This window comes from Convolutriloba macropyga, chromosome 15, assembly GCF_964194025.1.
Source record: "Convolutriloba macropyga chromosome 15, txConMacr16.3, whole genome shotgun sequence".
NCBI lineage: Eukaryota > Metazoa > Xenacoelomorpha > Acoela > Convolutidae > Convolutriloba > Convolutriloba macropyga.
The window spans coordinates 8,591,766-8,615,049 of record NC_134482.1 but is presented as its reverse complement, the minus strand read 5'-3'; the positions used below and the strand labels follow the sequence as shown (position 1 = coordinate 8,615,049).

At 34.1% G+C, this 23,284-nt stretch overlaps 1 protein-coding gene across 1 annotated transcript in view; it reads right to left on the bottom strand.

Annotated features, from left to right (window-relative positions):
- The window catches only part of LOC142353964 (alpha-actinin-2-like), a 71,542-nt gene extending 66,926 nt beyond the window's left edge, over positions 1-4,616 (bottom strand). Inside the window, exons 1-3 of the mRNA XM_075406201.1 lie at positions 4,458-4,616; positions 3,605-3,839; positions 1,109-1,195 (exon numbers count right to left, since the gene is read on the bottom strand). Of these exons, the coding sequence (XP_075262316.1) occupies positions 1,109-1,195; positions 3,605-3,839; positions 4,458-4,610 (475 nt within the window). The 5' untranslated portion in view covers positions 4,611-4,616. The remainder of the gene's footprint in view (positions 1-1,108; positions 1,196-3,604; positions 3,840-4,457) is intronic.
- Positions 4,617-23,284: the final 18,668 nt, after the last annotated feature.

Here is a 23,284-nt window from a genome sequence, read left to right as displayed (position 1 = left end):
AAATTGATAAAAGTTTTGATGGGTAGATAGTACGCAACAAACCACAATAGTTACACTTATTTCGGCTATGTCTTAGCTCGGCTTGATTAATCAGTCCTTACTTCCAGTAACTGTGCTTTTACAACCACTGTGCTAGAAGACCATAGCTCCAAAATCTATGTCCTTATAATTCCACAGTCCCACACGATCAAACATCGTCAAAAACTACTTTCTCAAACTTTATAGAGCAGCTCACAGTGCAAACCATAAGCCACCAACTTAGCCCGGCCTGAATTCCTTTAACCCGTTCTGAGCTACCTAATATTGCTTTCCTTGGGTAAATTTAGACGCACAACATTTGACAGAAATATAGTTATGAAATTATACAAAATTGTTAACTGAACGGCTGTAGCTCAAGGCACTTTTCGATTCGCCAGTGAGCAAAGCCTGCAAACAATTTCTTGATAAGAGTACATGTTGAGCTGAAGGCGTATGGTCTTCGAAACTTACGGGGCCTCAAAGTTTCAAAATCACGTCACAAAACTTAGTTTAAAATGAGTGTAAGTCAGAAGTAGTTTAAAATGAAACTGCAGAAGTCTATTTGAGCTGATGTCGACGTTTCTCTGTTCTCGAGTTAAAAAAATTGCCCGACGCAATCTCTTACCATAGTTTAAATGTCTTTCCATGCGCTTAATTGGTCCATATAGTTTAATGGATTGATTAACAAAAGAGAGAAATCGATAGTCGAAATTAACTTAAACTTAGTGAACTCCGAGGTTCAAAAACATGTCCAAAATTTCACATAATTTTTAAAGCTGGATGGTAATGAAAAAAAGAAATAATAAATTCCAATCCATAATAACAAATAGTTAATAATTAATTAATTAATATAATAACTCAGCAGCTTGAATTTAAAAAGATGAGCATGTACCGAACCCAGAACCAAAAACTCAAAATCACTAGTTCTAGTAGCTCAATACCGATACACAAATATTTTTTCTTCTTTCCGTTGCGGAGCCCAGAACTAATCCTAGGTGTTCGAACGAAGCATGAAGAATACAGAAAGAATACGGTCATTGAAATATTGGGCGTCTTGTAATAGAAAGCAAAATAATAAATATTTACGAACCTTCGACTGAGATGTCCTGAATGGCGAATCTGAGAATAATGGTCCAGATCATGCCCAATGTCATTTTCAGACTACCATCCACTATTTCTGAAACACCAACAAAAACGTTAACCAACTAAAGCCGAAGTAATTGCTCTCGAACAGCAGTCAGGGCAAGTCAATTTAGAGGGGTGTATAGCTTAGAAATTTCTTGCAGAAAAAAATGCACGAAGAAGTTCAACCAGTCGACCTCCCGGACAGCAGTACGACTGACACCCTGCACACTGAGCTATCCAGCTTTTGCTGTTTAATCGCTCACAATCGCCACTTGACAGCTAAAAAATGTTCTGGAACAAAGCGCAAACATGTTCACAAGCAAAAATTTTGCAAACAAAGAAGACCCACAGAATTGTTCGAGAGCAATTAATACATTACGTGCTCGAAAAATTTAATTTCATTTGCAATATAGTCGCAGAGTTTACTAAAGTTTGAAAAACAAAAAAATTCATTGATTTACTCAAATTATGCTAGGATATTTATAATTTGCCAGAACAGTAGATCAAGAAATTTAAACTTATTCTGAATCACGATTGTCCCTCAAAATTTTCCAGATAACACAAAAAAAAATTTCAAATAAAAAAAAACCTAGAATGAAAACTACTTAAGGCCAGACTTTCTGGGTTTATCCTATCTATAAATTTCTATAAGACTCAATTCCGACTGATTTGCTGAGGGACTTCTGTTTAACGTACTTTGAGCAGAATGAACCAGCCTAGGAAGTAAAATTCACTCAAAATAGAGTCATAGCAGCAAAATTAGGTAAAACGAAACCAAAGTGTTTGACTTAGTAACAAAAAATACAAAAATTTGATTGCACTAATAGCCACCTGAGAAAATTACGCGGCTAGTAAAAAAAGAAACATCTGTTGTCGAAATGTTCAACTTCTCTCATTCTCATTGACAATGATAGGACACAGACTCAGATTCAAAAAACCTCGGAGCTTTTTGCCTAGACTCAGTGAGAAAAATGAGAAATTCAATAACCTTCGACACTTTTTGTAATCAATTATTTTCTTACTTTAGTTGGAAATGTATTCGTTTCGTGAAAGAATTTTAGGAAAAATGACGTATATATTGCGGAGAAAAAAGACTACGTCAGCAGAGAAGTAAAGACGTTTGGCCCATAGTTCATACTTAACTTGAGAGCAATGTCAACAACTAAACCTTAGCACTTCTGATACCAACTTCTAATTTGTAGTCTAATAATTGAATGACAAGGTTAAGGAGGGAAAAGTTTGGGTCTTACGCCAGCGGGCATTTCGGTACATTAGTTATTTTGGCATCAGTGCTTACCTAACTGACATCTAAGACCAGACTTGCTGGGTTTATCCTGTCTATAAATTTCTATAAGACTCAATTCCGATTGCTGAGGGACTTCTGTTTAACGTATTTTGAGCAGAATGAACCAGCCTAGGAAGTAAAAAAATTCACGCAAAATATACTCAAAGCAGCAAAATTAGGTAAACTAAAACAAAACTGTTTGACGTAGTCATAAAAAGAACAAAAATATGATTGCACTAATAGCCACCTGAAAATTACGCGGCTATTAAAAAAGAAACATCTTTTGTCGAAATGTTCAGCTTCTCTCATTCTCATTGACATTGATAGGACACAGATTCAGATTCACAAAACCTCGAGTTTTTTGCCTAGACTCAGTGAGAAAAATGAGAAATTCCATAACCTTCGACACTTTTTGTAATCAATTCTTTTCTTACTTTAGTTGGAAATGTATTCGTTTCGTAAGAATTTTAGGAAAAATGACGTATATTTTGCGGAGAAAAAAAGACTACGTCAGCAGAGAAGTAAACGTTTAGCAGAGAAGTAAGATGTTTGGCCCATAGTTCATACTTAACTTGAGAGCAATGTCAACAACTAAATCTTAGCACTTCAGGATACATGCACTCTATTTATATTTATTTCTGTACATTGAATGAGTCAATAACATGATCTTTACCAATAGGGAAGCTACTGAAAACATAATTCCATCTTTCATCCACTAAGTTATCTTTAGCCGGTGGTGTGTTTGATCTCAGCCGCATTTCGGTTGCAAATTCAAGCTGTTGTCACATAGTCGCATTTTTAGTGACCAGTTTTACAGTTCTAATCACCAGAAGCAGTTAAACCATTATAAGAAATACAAACATGAAAAACAACAGCATGATGATGTGCAATTTTTGTTTGTTAATGACAAGAGTACATATAGTGGTATAATATAAAACTATATTATTTCCAATTGTTTCTCAAAAGGTCTCTGACGCCTCCGGTCTCTTTTGTTTCATTTCATGGACCATCCAACCAAAACAAACTTAGTTTTTCTTAGGAGTAGTAGTAAAAGACTAAATTGCTTCATGAGGCATTAGCACAGGAAAATTACCACATCAAAGTAAATCAGAAAACACACTTAAATGATTATCATCAAAGTTTTAATTAACAAAAACAAGTAAATGAGATTCTAACCCTCGGCTCCGATGGACACAAGTCTGACTCCTTTTCTGCTGATGAAATCAAGAGCCTTGTTCACGTTGGCAATTTTGTGAAATCTCATTTTGCCCCTATCAGGAGCAGGTAGACGCTCTCCAGAAAGGATCTCGAGCAGCAACATGAGCTTTAATCCGTTCTGCAGGTCATTTTCGATTTCGTCGATTTGTGTGGACGCTTTTCTCAGGTGGGAGTTACACCAAGCTGTGAATGTCTGAAACATAGATGCGAATGTCTAAGTTACGCTTAGAATCGTTTCTTTTTGCCCCACCATCTCAGTTCCAATTGTAGATACAAGCTCACGTGTTACATTAACACAACAATTTGCTATGACCTGAAGGGCATAACGTACTGGGGGTCAATACTACAAAAGACCCCGTTGCAAGAGGCTCTCTGCCAAGTGGGAGTCGTCCGTTTTTTTATACTCCAAAATATATAGGATGTAGTAGTAGTAGTAGCTTGTGGCCAAGCTTTCGGTGTGGATGTGGCCAAGCTTTGTAATTATAGGACGAAACTTTCGAAGACGTATCTGAGCTATTTCAACCAGTTTCAACGGGATGGATATGTGTTCTTGGCTATTGACATGCAACTGCGCTGATGGAAACATCAAAAAACTCGAACTGAAGTGACCGTTAAATTTGATTTAGGAACTTAAAAACTTCCCTTGGTTATTCCCTAAATCTATTATTATTATTAAACTATGAAACTTATTTAGGAAATTATGATGACAATGTTTTCACTCACCGTACTAGAACACCTTTCAGTCACTTTAACTATTGTTTTCGTTCAACTCTTGAATGATTGAGAAAAAAAGGGGGCTCCCTCAGCTCACCTTCTTTTGTTGTTTTTCCCAAGCCGGGTCCAGAAGAAACTCATCTATTTCTTCGTCGTAATAATCCTGATATTCTCCATCATAATATACGATGCCGTTAGACTCATAACCACCTCCATAGGTATCACCAATAAAACCACCGCCACTGTACATGACAACTGAAAGAAAGGTCGTCTGATTTTATGAAAGAAGGAATTGAATTTCTCCAATGCATAATCAAAAGTTTTACAAAACGATCTTACGAAATTTAAAAAATAGCACCCAAGTGGACCCTCCAAAGCCAAGGGGCTGCAGACAGTGAATTAAAAACATATAACTCAATAATAAATAGATATTACATGAACAGTCTTTCAAAAAAATATTTTCATTTCTAATTATTGTTCATTATACGGTCTGTTAGTTTCTTAAGTGCAAATTCAGATAAATTAATTTTAGGGGGCGGTATTGCACGTTGCTCTAACAAAAATTGTAGAGAACCGGACGTCTGTACGTAAGTGAGTTTATTTGAGCATTATTTGTTATCTTAGCTACATAAAGTTTACTTGCTATGTTTGATCTTGTAAAACAAAACGTATTATTACAAGAGCCATTTTGAGTTACTTTGTTAGTTTGAGCATAGATCAAAGTGAACTTTATGAGCTCTTTTAAGTAAATATCGTATATAGATAACACATTACTTTTCGAAATGTTCATACCGTGATTCAGTAAATTATCCGTAAATTTTTTTCTGAAGTACGTATAATCTATTCAATTTATTTTTTGAGGTGCCTCCAAACAGTAGCAAACATATAACATTAGAGGCTGTATAAAGTTTTTATAATGAACAAGCAAGAATTAATTTGTGAGAAACTTTCTCAATCGCGTAAGAACAAAAATTTGAGGCGAAATCTTTAAAAAAAATTTCTTTTATATGACAATTATGTTTGAATTCACAATCAACAAAAAGACCTAGGTATTTTACACATTCAGATTCACATATAGTTTTAATGCTCAGAGTGACATCAAAACTGATATTTGAAATTGTTATTAGTTGTGTCTTAGAAAAATTCAAACACAATTTAAATTCCGCAAACCATTGTGCAATCTGATTGAGATCACCATTCAAAAATTAAGTTTTAACAAGTTGGATGCATATGGAAGATTTGTGTCATCTGCGAACATATACGGATCTAAATCCTCAAATCATTTATATAAAGAACAAATTACAGTGGTCCTTAAACAGAACCCTACGGTACACCAAACATGATGACTCTACATGAGATAAGCAATTGCCAAATTTAACAATTGCCTGATTCTGTTTGTCAATTGATATTTAAACCATTCTAATGCAACTCCTGTACCACCTTATTTAGAAAGTTTGTGAGGAACTTTAGAATGATAGATAGTGTCAGACGCTTTCTTAATGTCAAACAAAAAGCAGCAGCTGAATTTCTTGTACAAAACGAATAGTTTCCGTAATTTGAAAAAGGTTGTGAGTTGTAGAGCATTTGACTTTGAAACAAATTGCTTTTTATATAACCCATTTTCATTCTTTAAAAAAGTTAGAGACGGTTGAACATTGCCCTCTCAAAACTTTTGCCTAAAGCAGGAAGCTCGATATGGGTCGATAATTGTCAACTTTGTGTTTTGATCCAGCTTTATGTACCGGCCAAATTTTGGCATGTTTTAAGCAATCAGGAAAAGTAATTTTTGTGAAGAATGAAAAAATTAAATAAGTATGAGACAGGCTACGCAAAGTTATTTGCGCAAAAATTAGGAACTTTAACAGGAATTTTATCCAAGCCAGTTTAAACGTCAAGATTTTGACAACAAGTTGAAAGGTACAACCAAAAAAAATAGATTTTGGGTTAATTTCTGGGTTTAAGTTAACTTTATTTATTGGTGTTTCTATCGACCTAATAATTCTCTTACCAATTGAACAGAAGTATTTATTAAAGCAATCAGCGGCGTCGTCATCCTTTTCAATGGTAGTTTCTTGTTCATCTTCAATCAATATTGTATTATCTTTGCTATTCCTTCCACTTATTGAGCCTAACTTTTTATAAAACGATCGCTTACAACTTAACAGGTTTCTTTATTATGCTACTGTTTTTTATTTAAGCGAAAAAATTCGCCTATTTATTTCTAAGCATTAAATATTTAGTTCGTCTTTTAGGTCTTGGGCATTTAACTAAATTTTTAGTGAAGTGGTTCCTTTTTATAATAACATTTTTGAAGTTAATGTATACCCATGGGCCCTTTTTAAATTTTTTTTACCTGTTTCTGTTCCTATTACAGCATTCTTGTCTATCTCTTCTTTTATAATTCTGATAAGGTTCTCTGTACATTCCTAAGAAGTCACCGTAATAAAAACTAGTCATTTTAGGTATATTTTGGAAATCATTTAAGGCAATCACATTGTTCAAAAAAGGATACAGTCTGATTGTTTTTAACTTCCTTTTAGTTGACTAAACTAATGTTGTGTTACTTGCATAATGATCAGAAATGCTTGGAGAATTAATACAAAGTTCTTTTGAATTAACTCTTTCATTATAAAGCACGTGATCAATTAACATTGTGGTGGTAGTTTTTGCTCTCGTAGGCAAGTATAGACGTTAAGTGAAACCCTTTGTGTAATTATTGCATACTACTAGTCAGCAAATTTAGAATTCTGAAATAAATCTATGTTGAAATCACCAAATATAATACAGTTTAGTTCATGCTGTTGTAGACATGTAAGTAGTATTTCAAAATAGTTTACAAAATCATTGTAATTATTGTTTGCAGATTTGTAGATACAGCAGAGTATTACATTTTCGATATAAAAACATCTAACAGTTAACGAAGTGAAACAGAGACTGGTGTCGGCAAGTCTTCATATGCTAACGTTTCATCAAATAAATAGCAACACTGTCGCTTTAATTCTTGCCTCCTCAAATTACCATATTATGTTCGGATAGCTTGTACAAGGAAAAAAAACAATCAGATGGCAACCAAGCTTCCGAATGAAATATAGCAGTAGGTCTGTTATTTTTATTATTTATGATTTCTTCTAGTTCATCAAAAAATTATTAGTGATCTTATGTTAGAGTAAAACACAGAAGTTTTCAATATTTTGTCCAGCCTAATTTTATTGTTCGAAACACTTTGCACCTTGGGGAGTCCAACTTCAAAAACGCTGATTAATACACTCTTCAGATAGTGTGATATCTCATTCATATAGTTCAAACAACTTATTGATTACAAATTCATTAGAAGATATCAGATACACGATTATTTGTTCATTTACAGTAGTCACGCTCATAGCTTCTTGTTTTTGTCTGATAAGGTTTATGAATTTTTATTTTTATCGGTGTTACATAAGGATTAATAAAAGGCCGCTGGCCCATCTCTTTCAATTTCTTCTTTTTTCCCATGATCACATGATTAAATTGTCTCCTGAAAAGTTTCATAATTTTACCTTTGGGTCCCTCTCTTCTGGTTGGAGGGCGATGGTAGGCGTTATTGTCGATTTATCTATTGTAACCCCACGTTCGGCCACGTCGACAATATTTTGGTACAGACTTTCGCTGTGTTCTTCAACGACTCCCGAAATTTAATTTCTATCCCTCCTACCGTATTGTTCTAACGCATCAGCATGAAAGGCACCAGTCAGGATTTGCGATGATAATTGTTTCGAAACTTTGCTGAGCAGAAAATTCAAAGAAATGTTGTTGTCAAAACAACTTGTGATTTTCTTGTGATTTTCTTGTGATTTTTTTTGATAGCCACACATGTGTCCATACAGCTCATAAGTGACCCTTATTCATACCCGTGAACTCGATGAGATGAAGGCTTCCATCAACAAAGTCAATTTGCGTCGAAAATGAGTTTTTCTGCGAATTGAGAGGCATTATTGCTTGAGAATTTTTGTTCGTTGTTTCAAAAATTTGAGTCAAAGCATAGCCTGAGGGCTCCCCTAATTATTACGTTTATCACAACAATTAGCTGTTGAGGGGGCTTGGTAATCCGTGAGAGGGGGCTTGGTACACTTTTGTTGGTTTGAAGGCTGGGCGAGTTGCTCTCAAAAGATTGGCGAGAGATGGCCATTCATTCCGATTTATGCCTCCTCAAAAATTTTATTGAGCAGTACACCAAAGTCATAAACGTTTTAAAGATCTTGGGATCTTCAAAAAAAATAATCCCTTTCAAAGACCGAAAAGCTAATTAGGTCAGACAACAAACGGGTGTTTGCCAGTACAGCCTCCCCACAATAGTGGTCAGATTACTTATAGCCCCCCAATCATGATAACTATACCGTTATGGGAGGGGAATGTAATTTCAAAGGGGGCTATAATGGGAAAGACCCAATAAACAAAAGAATGATTGCTGAAACAATCAGTCCGACAAGTCTCATAAATGCTACAAGAAAATGATTTTAGAAACTCACTGCTCTTTTTCAAATTTTCTCATCACATTTTGCGGCTATTTTTCGGAATTACAAAAATCTCATTTTGCCTTTTTTTGAGGAATCAACTTAGATTTCAATTCTATCACCACAGGTTGAAGCACAACTGATATTTGCAACCCATAAGTTTATAATCTATTTTACAAAAAATGTCATCTAAGACGTATTCGGTAGCAAACAAAACGCTGTTTAGTTAGATTATCACAACAATTAGCCGTATTTAATCCATGAGATGGGATTGCTAAACAATTTTGGTTTGAAGGTAGGGCGAATTGCTCGCAAACGAATGGCGAGAGATAGCCTTCATTCCAATTTGTGACTCCTCAAAAGTTTCAATGAGCCCTGCAGTAAAGCTCCAAAAATCATACACGTTTTGAAGATCTCGGGATCTTCAAAACAATAACATCTTTCGGAGACCGAAAAACCATATAGAACGGACAACAAACGGTCTTTCCCATTATTGCTCCCCCTTAGTGGTCAGATAACCAATAGCCCCTCAATCATTGTAACTATACCATAATGGGAGGGGGCTATAATTTCATAGGGGGCTATAATGGGAATGAGCCCAAAAAAGAGTGAATTGCTGAAACAATCAGTCCCACAGGTCTCATAAATGCTACACGAATTTGCTTTTAGAAACTGTTTGCTCTTTTTCGAAAAATCTCATCCACATTTTTGAGGAAAATTTTCGGAATTATATATATATATATATATATATATATATATATATATATATATATATATACATATACATATATATATACTTATACATATATCATTTTGCTTTTTTTGAGAAATCGACTGAGTTTTCAATTCAATCACACCATGTTGAAGCGCATCTGATATTTGCAACCCACAAGTTTAACATCTAACACATATTTGGTAGCAAAAAAAAACGCACATGAAGGACGGCTCAATTTGACAACAAGTTCAATTTGACAACGGCTCAATTTGACAAAAAAAATACTAGGCTTTCGCGATTTTATCATCATTTAATACCAAATTTTGTCAAATCTGAATGGTTAAATTCTAGTAAAAAGGGAAAAAATAGATTCAATAAAATATCTTTTTACTGATTTTTCATCTTGTAATGCTTTCTATTCGTTAGATATTCTTTTAGATAGTTCCACTTTTTAGTTGTTTTTTTGGAAAAAAGATAAATTGTCAACCTTTGATCTTGGAATTTGACTTTCTTTTTGGGCTATGTATGTGATAATTGGCAATTGGAAGCTTCAGCTTACTTCTGAAATCTAGCTTTTGATTGTTGATGTAGCCGTGAAGCTACAAAATTGTGCTTATGTCAATTTGTTGTTAAACTCATTAGAGAACTTTGGTACTCAGATCTCTCGATTTTTTATATTAAACTGAAAACTGTTGTTTTCAATCCAAGTTCCACTGATTTTAGAACAAGAGATTAAGTTTCTTTAAACAGGGCTAGATAACAAGGCCGTGTAATCTAAATGCAAAAGCACGGTCGATTTGAAAAAAAATGCAAAGTCGTCGGCATTCATTTTATCGTTTTAGTTCATACAGCCACGCTCTGCAGATTTTTTGACCTGAGAATTAAACTGCAAATAATTATCAATTTTTATATTCAGGTAATAGCATCCGTTTTTTTCCAAAAATGACAGTTTTAGGGTAACTATCAGATTTTGAAGGTAGGGCGTGTTGATATATCCTCTGAGTTCAAATTTAATTAATGATTTCCAAAGTTTGAACTCAATTTTGTTAAGATTTTCCGCAAAATCTTAATTTACTAAGTATAAATTTTATCTGAAAAAAAACGCTACCGATCTGCATAATGCATAATTTCTATTTGAGCATTTTTTGAGTTTTTGAGGTCATTATATTATAAATTCAAAAAAAGTGGACTAAACACAGATCCCTGAGGAACGTCTTGTTTCACTTAGTGCCAACTGGTAAAAACATCCTTGACACTTACTCCTTAATACCTATTAATAAGTTATATTTCAAATAAACCAATCCTCAATAAATTAAATCCCACTTCCTTTAGTTTTTGTAGCAGCCTTGAATGAAACTTAGAATCAAAGTGCTCTTGATAAGTGCAAAAGAGACGCTTTTATTGTTTTGCCTTTCGAAGTGACTCGATCAGTAAGAATAGGGCATCGCTAGTTGATCCTTCCCCTGAATCCCAACTGCACATTGCTTACTATATGTTACTTCATAAGATAATCTGATTATTTTTATGCATTATTTTCTCAAGGAATTAGGAAATTCTTTTAGTGACTGATACAAGTCTGTAGTTAATAACAATTAGGGGAACAAATTTTCTAAATAGAGGACTAATATCAGCGAATTTCATCTGGCTTGTAATAGTTTGGGTTCGTAAACGCTCGTTGAAAATGTATATTAATTGTAAAGCATTTCAACACACACAATGCAACTTTAATTTGCTAGAAGAAAAAAGCATGGTCCTAAAGCCTTGTGTGTTCATTGAGAGATGTTTTTCCTCCGGAAATTTTATCATTTTATAATCGTCTGTAATCATTTTGCTGAAATGGTTTTTTAAAGATGTGAATATATTAGAGACGTGTAAGGAGGTTCTCATGTTGTTGATAAAGACCGCTTTGTATTTATTATTTGGAAATTTTAGAAAGCAATTTTCGCCTCATTGTTTTCATTAACATTTCCTTAAAAATTTGGTTTTCATTTCAAGAAATCAGACCAGTAATTATCAGTATTGTAAAATTGGAATTATAATATTTTCCGTGACGCTTTTTGAAACCCAATAAATATTCAAATCGAACCAATTGCCTTCCAAACAGCTCAGTGTTTTGTTCTTTCTAGTGAAACTTGGTTCCCCTGGGTGCATGCTCGACTAGTTTTAGAGTTATGATGTTGATAAATTTTTGAGTTTTATCTACAACACTGAGACTGGATCAATGCAAAATATGGAATAAATGCGAAGTATGAGAATAACAAAATTTTTTTGCACAATGGTTTTATTTTTGAAAGGCAATTTCAGTTCCAGTCTTTGTGATTGATTTTCGCTTGAGTGTATAAGCGGAGAAACCAAGTAATTGGTTTTTAATATAGGATCAAAAATGACAGAAGCCTCTAAATTTTGAACACTTCATCGCACCTCAAAACAGGCCGATGGTCTTTTCCACATCTTTGTCCAAATACATTAAACTATATAATAATGTTCCAGCCTGGGAAAAAATGCGCAGTGAGATTCGTGATTCATTATTGTCTTAAGATGGTTAGATTTTGATTGTTTATTAGAAATAATGTCTGTAATGATGCAAACAACCATGATTCAAGAGAGTTAGCATGCTAACCCGGGCAACAGTTTTACCATCAAACGTTCTTTTCGAGAAGTAATCAGAACCTTCTCTGACGTACTCCCACGTGTCATTTTGGTCCGATAAACTTGAAGTTCTCTCATAATTTGGTCAAACTGTAATTCTTATGGCTCGTTTGTAAATATTTTATCCACAAATTTCGTTCAAAGTGTCTCCGCCAATGTTTCACGACTATTTTATTGTTAGTTTCACGCCTATTTTTGATGTATGGAGGCGGCAGGTTGATCAAAAAGACCAGTTATGTAAGAACAGTTAGTAGAAGATTGTTATAGGTTGCCTGATTCCCTGAAGATCTTTCAAACTTGTTGAAAAGTTTTTGATTTTATTGTTTATTGTCCTCTTTGGTCACGCTATCAATTTGATCCTAGCAGGGTAACTGTGCAAAGATATCTGGATTATGCTTGTGCGAAAACATTTATACCTTTTTTATAGTTACATGCTACTTCTTTCAGATAATTAAGAACTTATACCTGGAAAAATGCCGGCTTTAAGTGTTTATACATGATAAATATAAATTGAATCGTATATTAAGTAAATATTCATAAAAAACTGCCATTTTCTAAATGTTCATTTTAATCAAAATATTTCAAGCCGTTTCTTTTAATTTTCAATTAAGCCCAACCAAAATCATCAGAAAATTAATAGATCTAAATCGGATTAACTAATAAGCTAGCTTTTTGAGAAATTCCAGACAGAAGTCGGCAATCTTACCGTGAGTAGCAGTAGGTTGAGTTACACGCAAAATCTGCTCAGTTTTCTCATTGGTCAATATTTTCAAAAAGGATTTTGAATAAAAATGGGGTATGATTCATCCAATGGACGCAACAGTGTGGCCACACTACGAAACATCACAGCACTCTATTCAAATTAGCCACAAAAACATCGTTTCCAAAACCACAACAGTATGTAGACTCTAGGCTGCGTCGAAATATTATAAGGAACCGCAAAACATTTTATACTAAACTGCCAAATCAAGTTAGCACTACTGGTTTTACCAAGTCAAAAACCAATTTTTAAGGCAATGTTACTTCGAATTAAAATCAAACACCAAATTTAACTTCAGTAAAATTTTTGTTTTTATCTCATTTGCTGATCACTTTAAACACTCTGCAAACAAATGGAAAAAATGAACCGAAGAACGTCAAAAATCAATTTGACAAATCGCGCAAAATAAAAGGAAACACATGAAAAATACTTAAATTTATTTGAAATACAAAACTTTGGTACATGCCAGTTCAGTAAATTAGAAAATTATCTGCGTAGCATAAGGAATCTCCCCATTTCTCCTCAATCATGAAACCTAACAACAAAATGCTAGTAAATGACGTCCAAAAATGAGAGTCTTTCAACCAAATTTTCTAGCGCGTTTACACGCTCTTCGTAAATTGAATCACCCATTTTGAAAAAAAACGAACACATTTGATTCAAAAGTCATCAAAAAGAAAAGCGACAGAAATGAATGCAGTCGACACCACAAAATCGACAGGACCATCTATAAAACACTTCCGGAGTCTCTGTCGACATCTTTACCTTTTTCTCTTTCAAATTTTCCTACATAAAAGCGTATTCCCCAACAACTGCAAAACGGGTGAAATTTTACCAATCTTCACGGCTGGAGATAAGAATAAAATAGATCGACACCACCCTCTCAATTTGCTGTTTTGGATATGAAATTTTTTCAAAAAAATTTTTTGATATCAAAAATGACAGCGCGAAAGAACAACTAGTTCAATCACAGTTCAGTTTTCGGAAGAAGAAATTGGCCGTTATACAACTTGGAATATATCTGCAGAAGATCACGAAAATTTTGAAAATCAAGATCTGAAACACTTAACAGCCCTCTCTGGATCCAGATTTTGAAAAAGCATTGAACTGTGTATCTCGGAATTTTCTCTGACAAATTCTTAAACAAAGAGCTTTGAGAGGAAAAAAGGCTAATGTTTCGTAAGGAGCGGGTAATGTTGCGTATAGCATACAGCCAAAAGAAACTTTGTGCAATAAAATTTTTTGATGCTAAATCCAAACAAATGCAATTTACTTAGACTCAAAATGTCCAATCAAGCCTTAAATATCCAGAAAGAACTAAGTAATGTGAGGTTACAAAAAAGTCTGGGCTTTCCTGTTAACTCTAATCTAAAACGGAATGCTAACACAGAAAAAAAACGACGCAAAATATCACTCTCAGCGTTGTAACCCGAACGCTTATGATTTTTATGTAGTACCAATATAGCTGTTTACGGTAGCCAAACTACGAACTTCACAAAAACCAATAATCTTAGAAAATCTTAAAATGTCCAAAAAGCAACCAGGTCAACGCTCAGCTCCGCTCAAACCTATACGTTTAAATGGCAAACCCATACGCTTCTGCCTTTATCTATATATACCAAAATGAACGAATTAAAGTGATTCATCTAAATCTTAAATACGAAATGTGACATGATTGTTCCCAACTTTACAGAACAGGTCAACACCAAAGCAAGACAAAATACGCGAAAGGAGTTCTTAATACCAAAAAAAACAGTTTAGAGCTAACTGACACTGAATTATTTGCCACAACTACAAGGTTATGTAATCAAATGATTTTGTAATCAATATAGACTCCAAATGATAGAATCTACAAAAATATTTTTGCTTCCCACTTTTACATTATGCACTACTAGTACTGCTTCCGTTTCTACTCTGTTTGCAAAAACTTGTAAGGCCAAACTCTGTTGTTTTGAGTGGGTTTTAAGATAACACAGAAGCTATAAGTGACAACGTGGAAGAACTTATAGTTCAATCACGGTTTGGCTTTCGAAAGAAGAGTTCGGCAGTTAAACAACTTGGAACATATCTGCAGAAGAACACAAAAACATCTTCAGAAGAACGCAAAAGAGGAACACGAAAATATGCTTATGTTGCGTAAGGAGCCGGGAATCCCGATTTGCAATCCTTGGACCACTGTGGTTCATTCTCTATTTAATTTACCTACCCTAAATGTTTCTTGCGCAAAATAAAAAAAACTCTGTTGGCAATGCAGACAATAACACGCTCTTAGCAACAAGTCAGCAATTTTTAGATCATTTAGATCATAGCATACTGCCAAAAGAAACTTGGTGCAGTAAAACTTTATGATGCTAAATCCAATCAAATGCAAATTACTTCACCTCAAAATGTCAATTCGAGCCAAAATTATTCAGAAAGAACTAAGTAATGTGAGTTTACAAAAAAATCTGGGCTTTCTTGTTAACTCCAATCTAAAACCGAATGATAACACAGAAAAAAAATGAAAAATGTCCCTCTCATTGTTGTAACCAATTCGTCAGAGCCTTTTAAAATTTTCTCCGATTACCGCAAAACCGAGCGACTATAAACGTTATGTAGTAGCAATAGTGGCTTATGGACGTCAAGCTACGTAGTTCACAAAATTAAATAATCTTAGAAAATTTAAAAATGTCCAAAAAAGCACCGAGGTCGATGCTCAACTCCGTTTGACCCTATAGGGTTAAATTGAAACTACTTAGGCTCCTGCTTTGCCCATGTATATCGAAGTGAACGACTTAACATCACTTAGCTCAACCTTAAATTCGAAAAATGATATAACACTTCCCAACTTTATCAAACGGGTCATAACCAAAACTAGAAAAGGTACTTGAAATGAGTTATTATTATTTAAGGTTAGATTGAAGCAAAATGACGCAGAAATTTTCCGCAGAATTACAACGTTGTCTAATCAAATCAGTTTTGTAATCAGCATAGACTCCAGACGTTAGGTTCTATGAAATTAATTTTGCTTAACACTTTTACATTATGCACCACTTGTAGCGCTTCCGTTTCCACTCGGTTTGCGAAAACTTGAAAGGTAAAATTTTGTTGCTTTAAGTGGGTTCAAAGGTAAGACTAAATATATTAAATGCATGAGTTAACTAAATACTTCGTCTATTTTCATTGCTAGCAGGAACAGAACTCGGAGTCCGATATAAATTATGTAGAGGATTCTTGTTGTGATTGGGCTTTTTGCCTCGAGTTATTTCGCACTAGGAATAATGCGAAGGAGACATTACAATCATTACGAAAATTTCAGCCGGCTATACATTTCAATATGACCAAAACTATTTTCAAATAAGATTTTGCATAAAAAAGTGGTATGATTCATGGACGCAACAGTGTGGCCACTCTGTGAAGCATCAAAACGCTCTATTCAAACTAGCCTCAAAAACATCGTTTTCAAAACTACAACAGTATGTAGACTCTAGGCTGCGTCGAAAAGTTACCAGGAGCCGCAAAATATATTATACTGAATTGCAAAATCAAGTTAACCAATTTTTAAGGCAATGTTACTTCGAATTAAAATCAAACCGCAAATTTAACTTCAGTAATTTTTTTTATTTTTTATTTCATTTGCTGATCACTTTAAACACTCTGCACACAAATGGAGAAAATGAACCGAATAACGTTAAAAATCAAATTGACAAATCGCGCAAAATGAAAGGAAACAAATGAAAAATACTTAAATTTATTGGAAATACAAAGCTTTGGCACATGTCAGTTCAGTAAAATAGAAAATTATCTGCGTAGCATAAGAAATCTCCTCTTTTCTCCCCAATCAAGGAACCTAACAACAAAATGCTAGTAACTAACGTCCAAAACTGAGTGTCTTTCAACCAAATTTTCTAGCGTGTTTACAAGCTCTTCGTAGATTGAATTACCCACTTTGAATAAAAAACGAATACATGTGGTTCAAAAGACATCAAAAAGAAAAGCGATAAAAATGATTGCACTCGACACCACAAAATCAACAGGACCTTCTATGAAACACTCTCAGAATCTCTGTCCACATGTTTACCCTTTCTCTTTCAAATTTTCCTACATAAATACGTATTCCCCAACGACTGCAAAACGGGTGAAATTTTACCAATCTTCACGGCTGGAGATAAGAATGAAATAGGTCGACACCACCCTCTCAATTTGCTCTTTTGGATATAAAAACTTTTCAAAAAAATTTTTTGATAACAAAAATGACAGCGGGAAAGAACAACTAGTTCAATCACAGTTCGGCTTTCGAAAGAAGAGTTTGGCCGTTATATAACTCGGAACATATCTGCAGAAAAAATGGTGCGTTTAGCATATTGCCAAAAGAAACTTGGCGTAAATGGTGCAATAAAACTTTATGATGCTAAATCCGAACAAATGCATTTTACCTGGACTCAAAATGACATTTCGAGCCCAAATTTTTTCTGAAAGAACTAAGTAATGTGAGGTTACAAAAAGATCTGGGCTTTCTGGTTAACTCCAATCTAAAACGGAATGATAACACAGAACAAAAACGCAAAATGTCCCTCTCAGTGTTGTAACCAATTCGTCAGAACCTTTGAAAGTTTTCTCCGATTACCGCAAAACCGAACGCCTATAAACTTTATCTAGTAGTTGATGCTTGAGTTAACTAAATACTTCGTCTATTTTTATTGCTAGCAGGAACAGAACTCGCAGTCCGATCCAAATTATTTAGAGGACTCTTGTTGCGATTGGGCTTTTAGCCTTGAGTTATTTCGCCTTAGGAATAATGAGAAGGAGACATTACAATCATTACAAAATTTCAGCCTACTATCAACTATTTTAATAAAGTTTATTATAATACATTTCAATATGACCACAACAATTTTCAAATAAGATTTTGCAAAACAAATTAGTATGATTTATCCAATGGCCGCAACAGTGTGGTCACACTGTGAAATATCACAGCACTCTATTCAAATTAGCCACAAAAACATCGTTTCCAAAACCACAACAGTATGTAGACTCTAGGCTGCGTCGAAATGTTACAAGGAACCGCAAAAATTTTTATACTGAACTGCCAAATCAAGTTAGCACTACTGGTTTTACCAAGTCAAAAACCAATTTTTAAGGAAATGTTACTTCGAATTAAAATCAAACAGCAAATTTAACTTCAGTAAGATTTTTATTTTTTATCTCATTTGCTGATTATTTTAAACACTCTGCAAACAAATGGAAAAAATGAACCAAATAACGTTCAAAAAATCAATTCGACAAATCGCGCAAAAGGAAAAGAAACACACAAAAAATACCTAAATTTATTGGAAATACAAAACTTTGGCACATGCCAGTTCAGTTAAAAAAAATTATCTGCGTAGCATAAGAAATCACCACTTTACTCCTCAATCATGAAACCTAACAACAAAATGCTAGTAACTGACGTCCAAAAATGAGAGTCTTTCAACCAAATTTTCTAGCGTGTTTACAAGCGCTTCCTAAACTTAATCACCCACTTTGAAAAAAAGAAAACATTTGGTTCAAAGAACATCAAAAAGAAAACCTCACTCGATACCACAAAATCAACAGGACTAGCTATAAAACACTTCCGGAGTCTCTGTCGACATCTTTACCTTTTCTCTTTCAAATTTTCTTACATAAAAGCGTATTCCCCAACAACTGCAAAACGGGTGAAATTTTACCAATCTTCACGGCTTGAGATAAGATTAAAATAGATCAACACCACCCTCTCAATTTGCTCTTTTGGATATGAAAATTTTTCAAAAAAATCTTTTGATCACAAAAATGACAGCGGGAAAGAACAACTAGTTCAATCACAGTTCAGTTTTCGAAAGAAGAGTTTGGCGGTTATACAACTTGAAACATATCTGCAGAAGATCACGAAAATTTTGAAAATCAAGATCTGAAACACTTAACAGCCCTCTCTGGATCCAGATTTTGAAAAAGCACTGAACTGTGTATCTCGGGAAATTCTCTGACAAATACATGAACAAAGAGTTTTGAGGGAGAAAAAAATCTAATGTTGCGTAGGGAGCGGGTAATGTTGCGTATAGCATACAGCGAAAAGAAACTTGGTGCAAAAAAACTTTATGATGCTAAATCCAAACAAATGCATTTTACCTAGACTCAAAATGGCAATTCGAGTCTAAATTATTCAGAAAGAACTTAGTAATGTGAGGTTACAAAAAAATCTGGGCTTTCTTGTTAACTCTAATCTAAAACCGAATGATAACACAGAAAAAAGATGCAAAATGTCACTCTTAGCGTTGTAACCCGAACGCTTATGAACTTTTTGTAGTATCAATATAGCTGTTTACGGAAGCCAAGCAACAAACTTTACAAAAATCAATAATCTTAGAACATATTAAGATGTCCAAAAAGAAACCAGGTGGACGGTCAGCTCCGCTCAACCCTATACGTTTGAATAGCAAACCCATACGCTTCTGCCTTTATCTATGTATACCAAAATGAACGAAATAAAGTCATTCATCTAAATCCCAAATACGAAATGTGACATAATTGTTCCCAACTTTACAGAACAGGTCAAAACCAAAACAAGACAAGATACGCGAAAGAGAGCTAACTGACACTGAATTATTTGCCACAACTACAACATTATGTAATCAAATGATTTTGTAGTCAATATAGACTCCAAATGTTAGAATCTACAAAAATATTTTTGCTTCCCACTTTTACATTTTGCACCACTGGTACTGCTTCCGTTTCTACTCTGTTTGCAAAAATTTGTAAGGCCAAACTTTGTTGTTTCGAGTTGGTTTTAAGATAACACTAATTATAAGTGACCACGTGAAAGAACTTATAGTTCACTCACAGTTTGGCTTTCGAAAGAAGAGTTCGGCAGTTAAACAACTTGGAACATATCTGCAGAAGAACACAAAAATATCTTCAGAAGAACGCGAAAGAGGAACACGAAAATATGCTTAAATTGTGTAAGGAGCGGGGAATCCCAATTTGCAATCCTTGGACCACCGTGGTTCATTCTCTATTTAATTTACCTACCTTAAATATTTCTTGCGCAAAAAAAAAGCTCTGTTGGCTATGCAGACGATAACACGCTCTTAGCAACAAGTCAGCAATTTTCAGATCGTTGCATGCTGCCAAAAAAACTTGTTGCAATAAAATTTTATGATCGTAAATCCAAACAAATGCATTTTATTAACCTCAAAATGTCAATTCGAGCCAAAATTATTCAGAAAGAACTAAGTAATGTGAGTTTACAAAAAGATGTGGGCTTTCTTGTTAACTTCAATCTAAAAAGGAATGATAAAAAATGCAAAATGTCCCTCTCAGTGTTGTAACCAATTCGTCAGAACCTTTTAAAATTTTCTCCGATTACCGCAAAACCGAACGAATATAATCGTTATCTAGTAGCAATAGCGGCTTATGGACGTCAAGCTACAAACTTCACAAAATTAAATAATCTTCGAAAATTTAAAAATGTCCAAAAATGCACCCAGGTCGAAGCTCAACTCCGTTTGATCCTAGAGGGTTATATTGCAAAAGCTTAGGCAACTGCTTTTGTCCATGTTTATCGAAGTGAACTACTTAAATTCACTTAGCTCGATCTTAAATTCGAAATATGATACAACACTTCCCAACTTTATCAAAAGGGTCATCACCAAAACTAGAAAAGGTACTTGAAATGATTTATTAATATGAAACATTACATTGAAGCAAATTGACGCAGAAATTTTCAGCAGAATTACAACGTTACGTAATCAAATCAGTTTTGTAATTATCATAGATTACAGACGTTAGTTTCAACGAAATTAATTTTGCTTAAAACTTTTACATTATGCACCACTTGTAGCGCTTCCGTTTCTACTCGGTTTGCAAAAACTTGAAAGGTAAAATTTTGTTGCATTAAGTCGGTTCAAAGATAAGGCTAAATATATTAAATGCATGAGTTAACTAAAAACTTCGTCTATTTTTATTGCCAGCAGGAAAAGAACTCGCAGTCCGATCTAAATTATTTAGAAGACTATTGTTGTGTTTGGGCTTTTAGCCTTGAGTTTTTTCGCACTAGGAATAATGCGAAAGAGACATAACAAGTATTACAAAAGTTTCAGCCGGCTATCAACTATTTTACTACAATTTAATATAATACATTTCAATATGACAGAAACTGTTTTCAAATAAGATTTTGCATAAAAAAGTGGTATGATTCACCCAGTGGACTCAACAGTGTGGCCACTCTGTGAAACATCAAAGCACTCTATTCCAATTAACCTCAAAAACATCGTCTTCAAAACTACAACAGTATGTAGACTCTAGGCTGCGTCACAAAGTTACCAGGAACCGCAAAATATTGTTTTGAGTGGGTTTTAAGATAACAGTAACTATAAGTGACAACGTGAAAGAATTTATAGTTCAAACAAAGTTTGGCTTTCGAAAGAAGAGTTCGGCAGTTAAACAACTTGGAACATATCTGCAGAAGAACACAAAAATTTTGAATTTCAAGATTTAAACCACCCAATAGCCCTCTTTCTAACCAGATTTTGAAAGAGCACTGAACTGTGTATCTCAAAAACTTCTATGGCAAATACAAAGAGCTTTGAGAGTGAAATATGCTTATGTTGCGTAAGGAACGGGGAATCTTGATTTGCAATCCTTGGATCACTGTGGTTCATTCTCTACTTAATTTACCTACTTTTTCTATTTCTTGTGCAAAAGAAAAAAACTCGATAAAACGCTCTTAGCAACAAGTTTATGATATTAAATCCAAACAAATGCATCTTACTTAACCTCAAAATGTTAACTCGAGCCAAAATTATTCAGAAAGAACTACGTAATGTGAGTTTACAAGAAGATCTGGGCTTTCTTGTTAACTCCAATCTAAAACGAAATGATAACACAGAACAAAAACGCAAAATGTCCCTCTCAGTGTTGTAACCAATTCGTCAGAACCTTTGAAAACTTTCTCCGATTACCGCAAAACCGAAGGCCTATAAATTTTATCTAGTAGTTGATGCTTGAGTTAACTAAATACTTCGTCTCTTTTATTGCTAGCAGGAACAGAACTCGCAGTCCGATCTAAATTATTTAGAAGACTATTGTTGTGTTTGGGCTTTTAGCCTTGAGTTATTTCGCACTAGGAATAATGCGAAGGAAACATTACAATCATTACAAAAATTTCAACTGGCTATCAACTACTTTGCTACAATTTAATATGATAAATTTCAATATGACCAAAACTGTTTTCAAATAAGATTTTGCATAAAAAGTGGTATGAGACATCCAATGGACTCAACAGTGTGGTCACGCTATGAAATATCACAGCACTCTATTCAAATTAGCCACAAAATCATCGTTTTCAGTTTCAGAACTACAACATTATGTAGACTCTAGGATGCGTCGAAATGTTACCAGGAACTGCAAAAAGTATTATACTGAACTGCAAAATCAATTTAGCACTACGGGTTTTACCAAGTCAAAAACCAAATTTTAAGGCAATGTTACTTCGAATTAAAATTAAACAGCAAACTTAACTTCGGATTTTTTTTTATTTTTTATCTCATTTGCTGATCACTTTAAACAATCTGCAAACAAATAGAAAAAATGAACCAATGAACGTTAAAAATCAATTTGACAAATCGCGCAAAATGAAAGGAAACACATGAAAAATACCTAAATTTATTGGAAATACAAAACGTTGTTACATGCGACTTCAATAAAATAGAAAATAATCTGCGTAGCAGATGAAATCTTCTCTTTTTGCCTCAATCATGAAACCTAACAACAAAATGCTAATAACTGACGTCCAAAATTGAGAGTCTTTCAACCAACTTTTCTAGCGTGTTTACAAGCTCTTCGTAAATTGAATTGACCACTTTGAACAAAAACGAATACATTTGGTTCAAAAGACATCAAAAACAAAAAGTGACAAAAATGAATGCACTCGACACCACGAAATCAACAGGACCCTCAATAAAACAATTCCAGAATCTTTTTTGACTTCTTTACTCTTTCTCTTTCAAATTTTCCTACATAAAAGCGTATTCCCCAACGACTGCAAAACAGGTGAAATTTTACCAATCTTCACGGCTGGAGATAAGAATGAAATAGGTCGACACCACCCTCTCAATTTGCTCTTTTGGATATAAAAATTTTTCAAAAAAATTTTTTGATATCAAAAATGACAGCGCGAAAGAACAACTAGTTCAATCACAGTTCAGTTTTCGGAAGAAGAAATTGGCCGTTATACAACTTGGAATATATCTGCAGAAGAACAAGAAAATTCTGAGAATCAAGATCTAAAACACTTAACAGCCCCCTCTGGATCC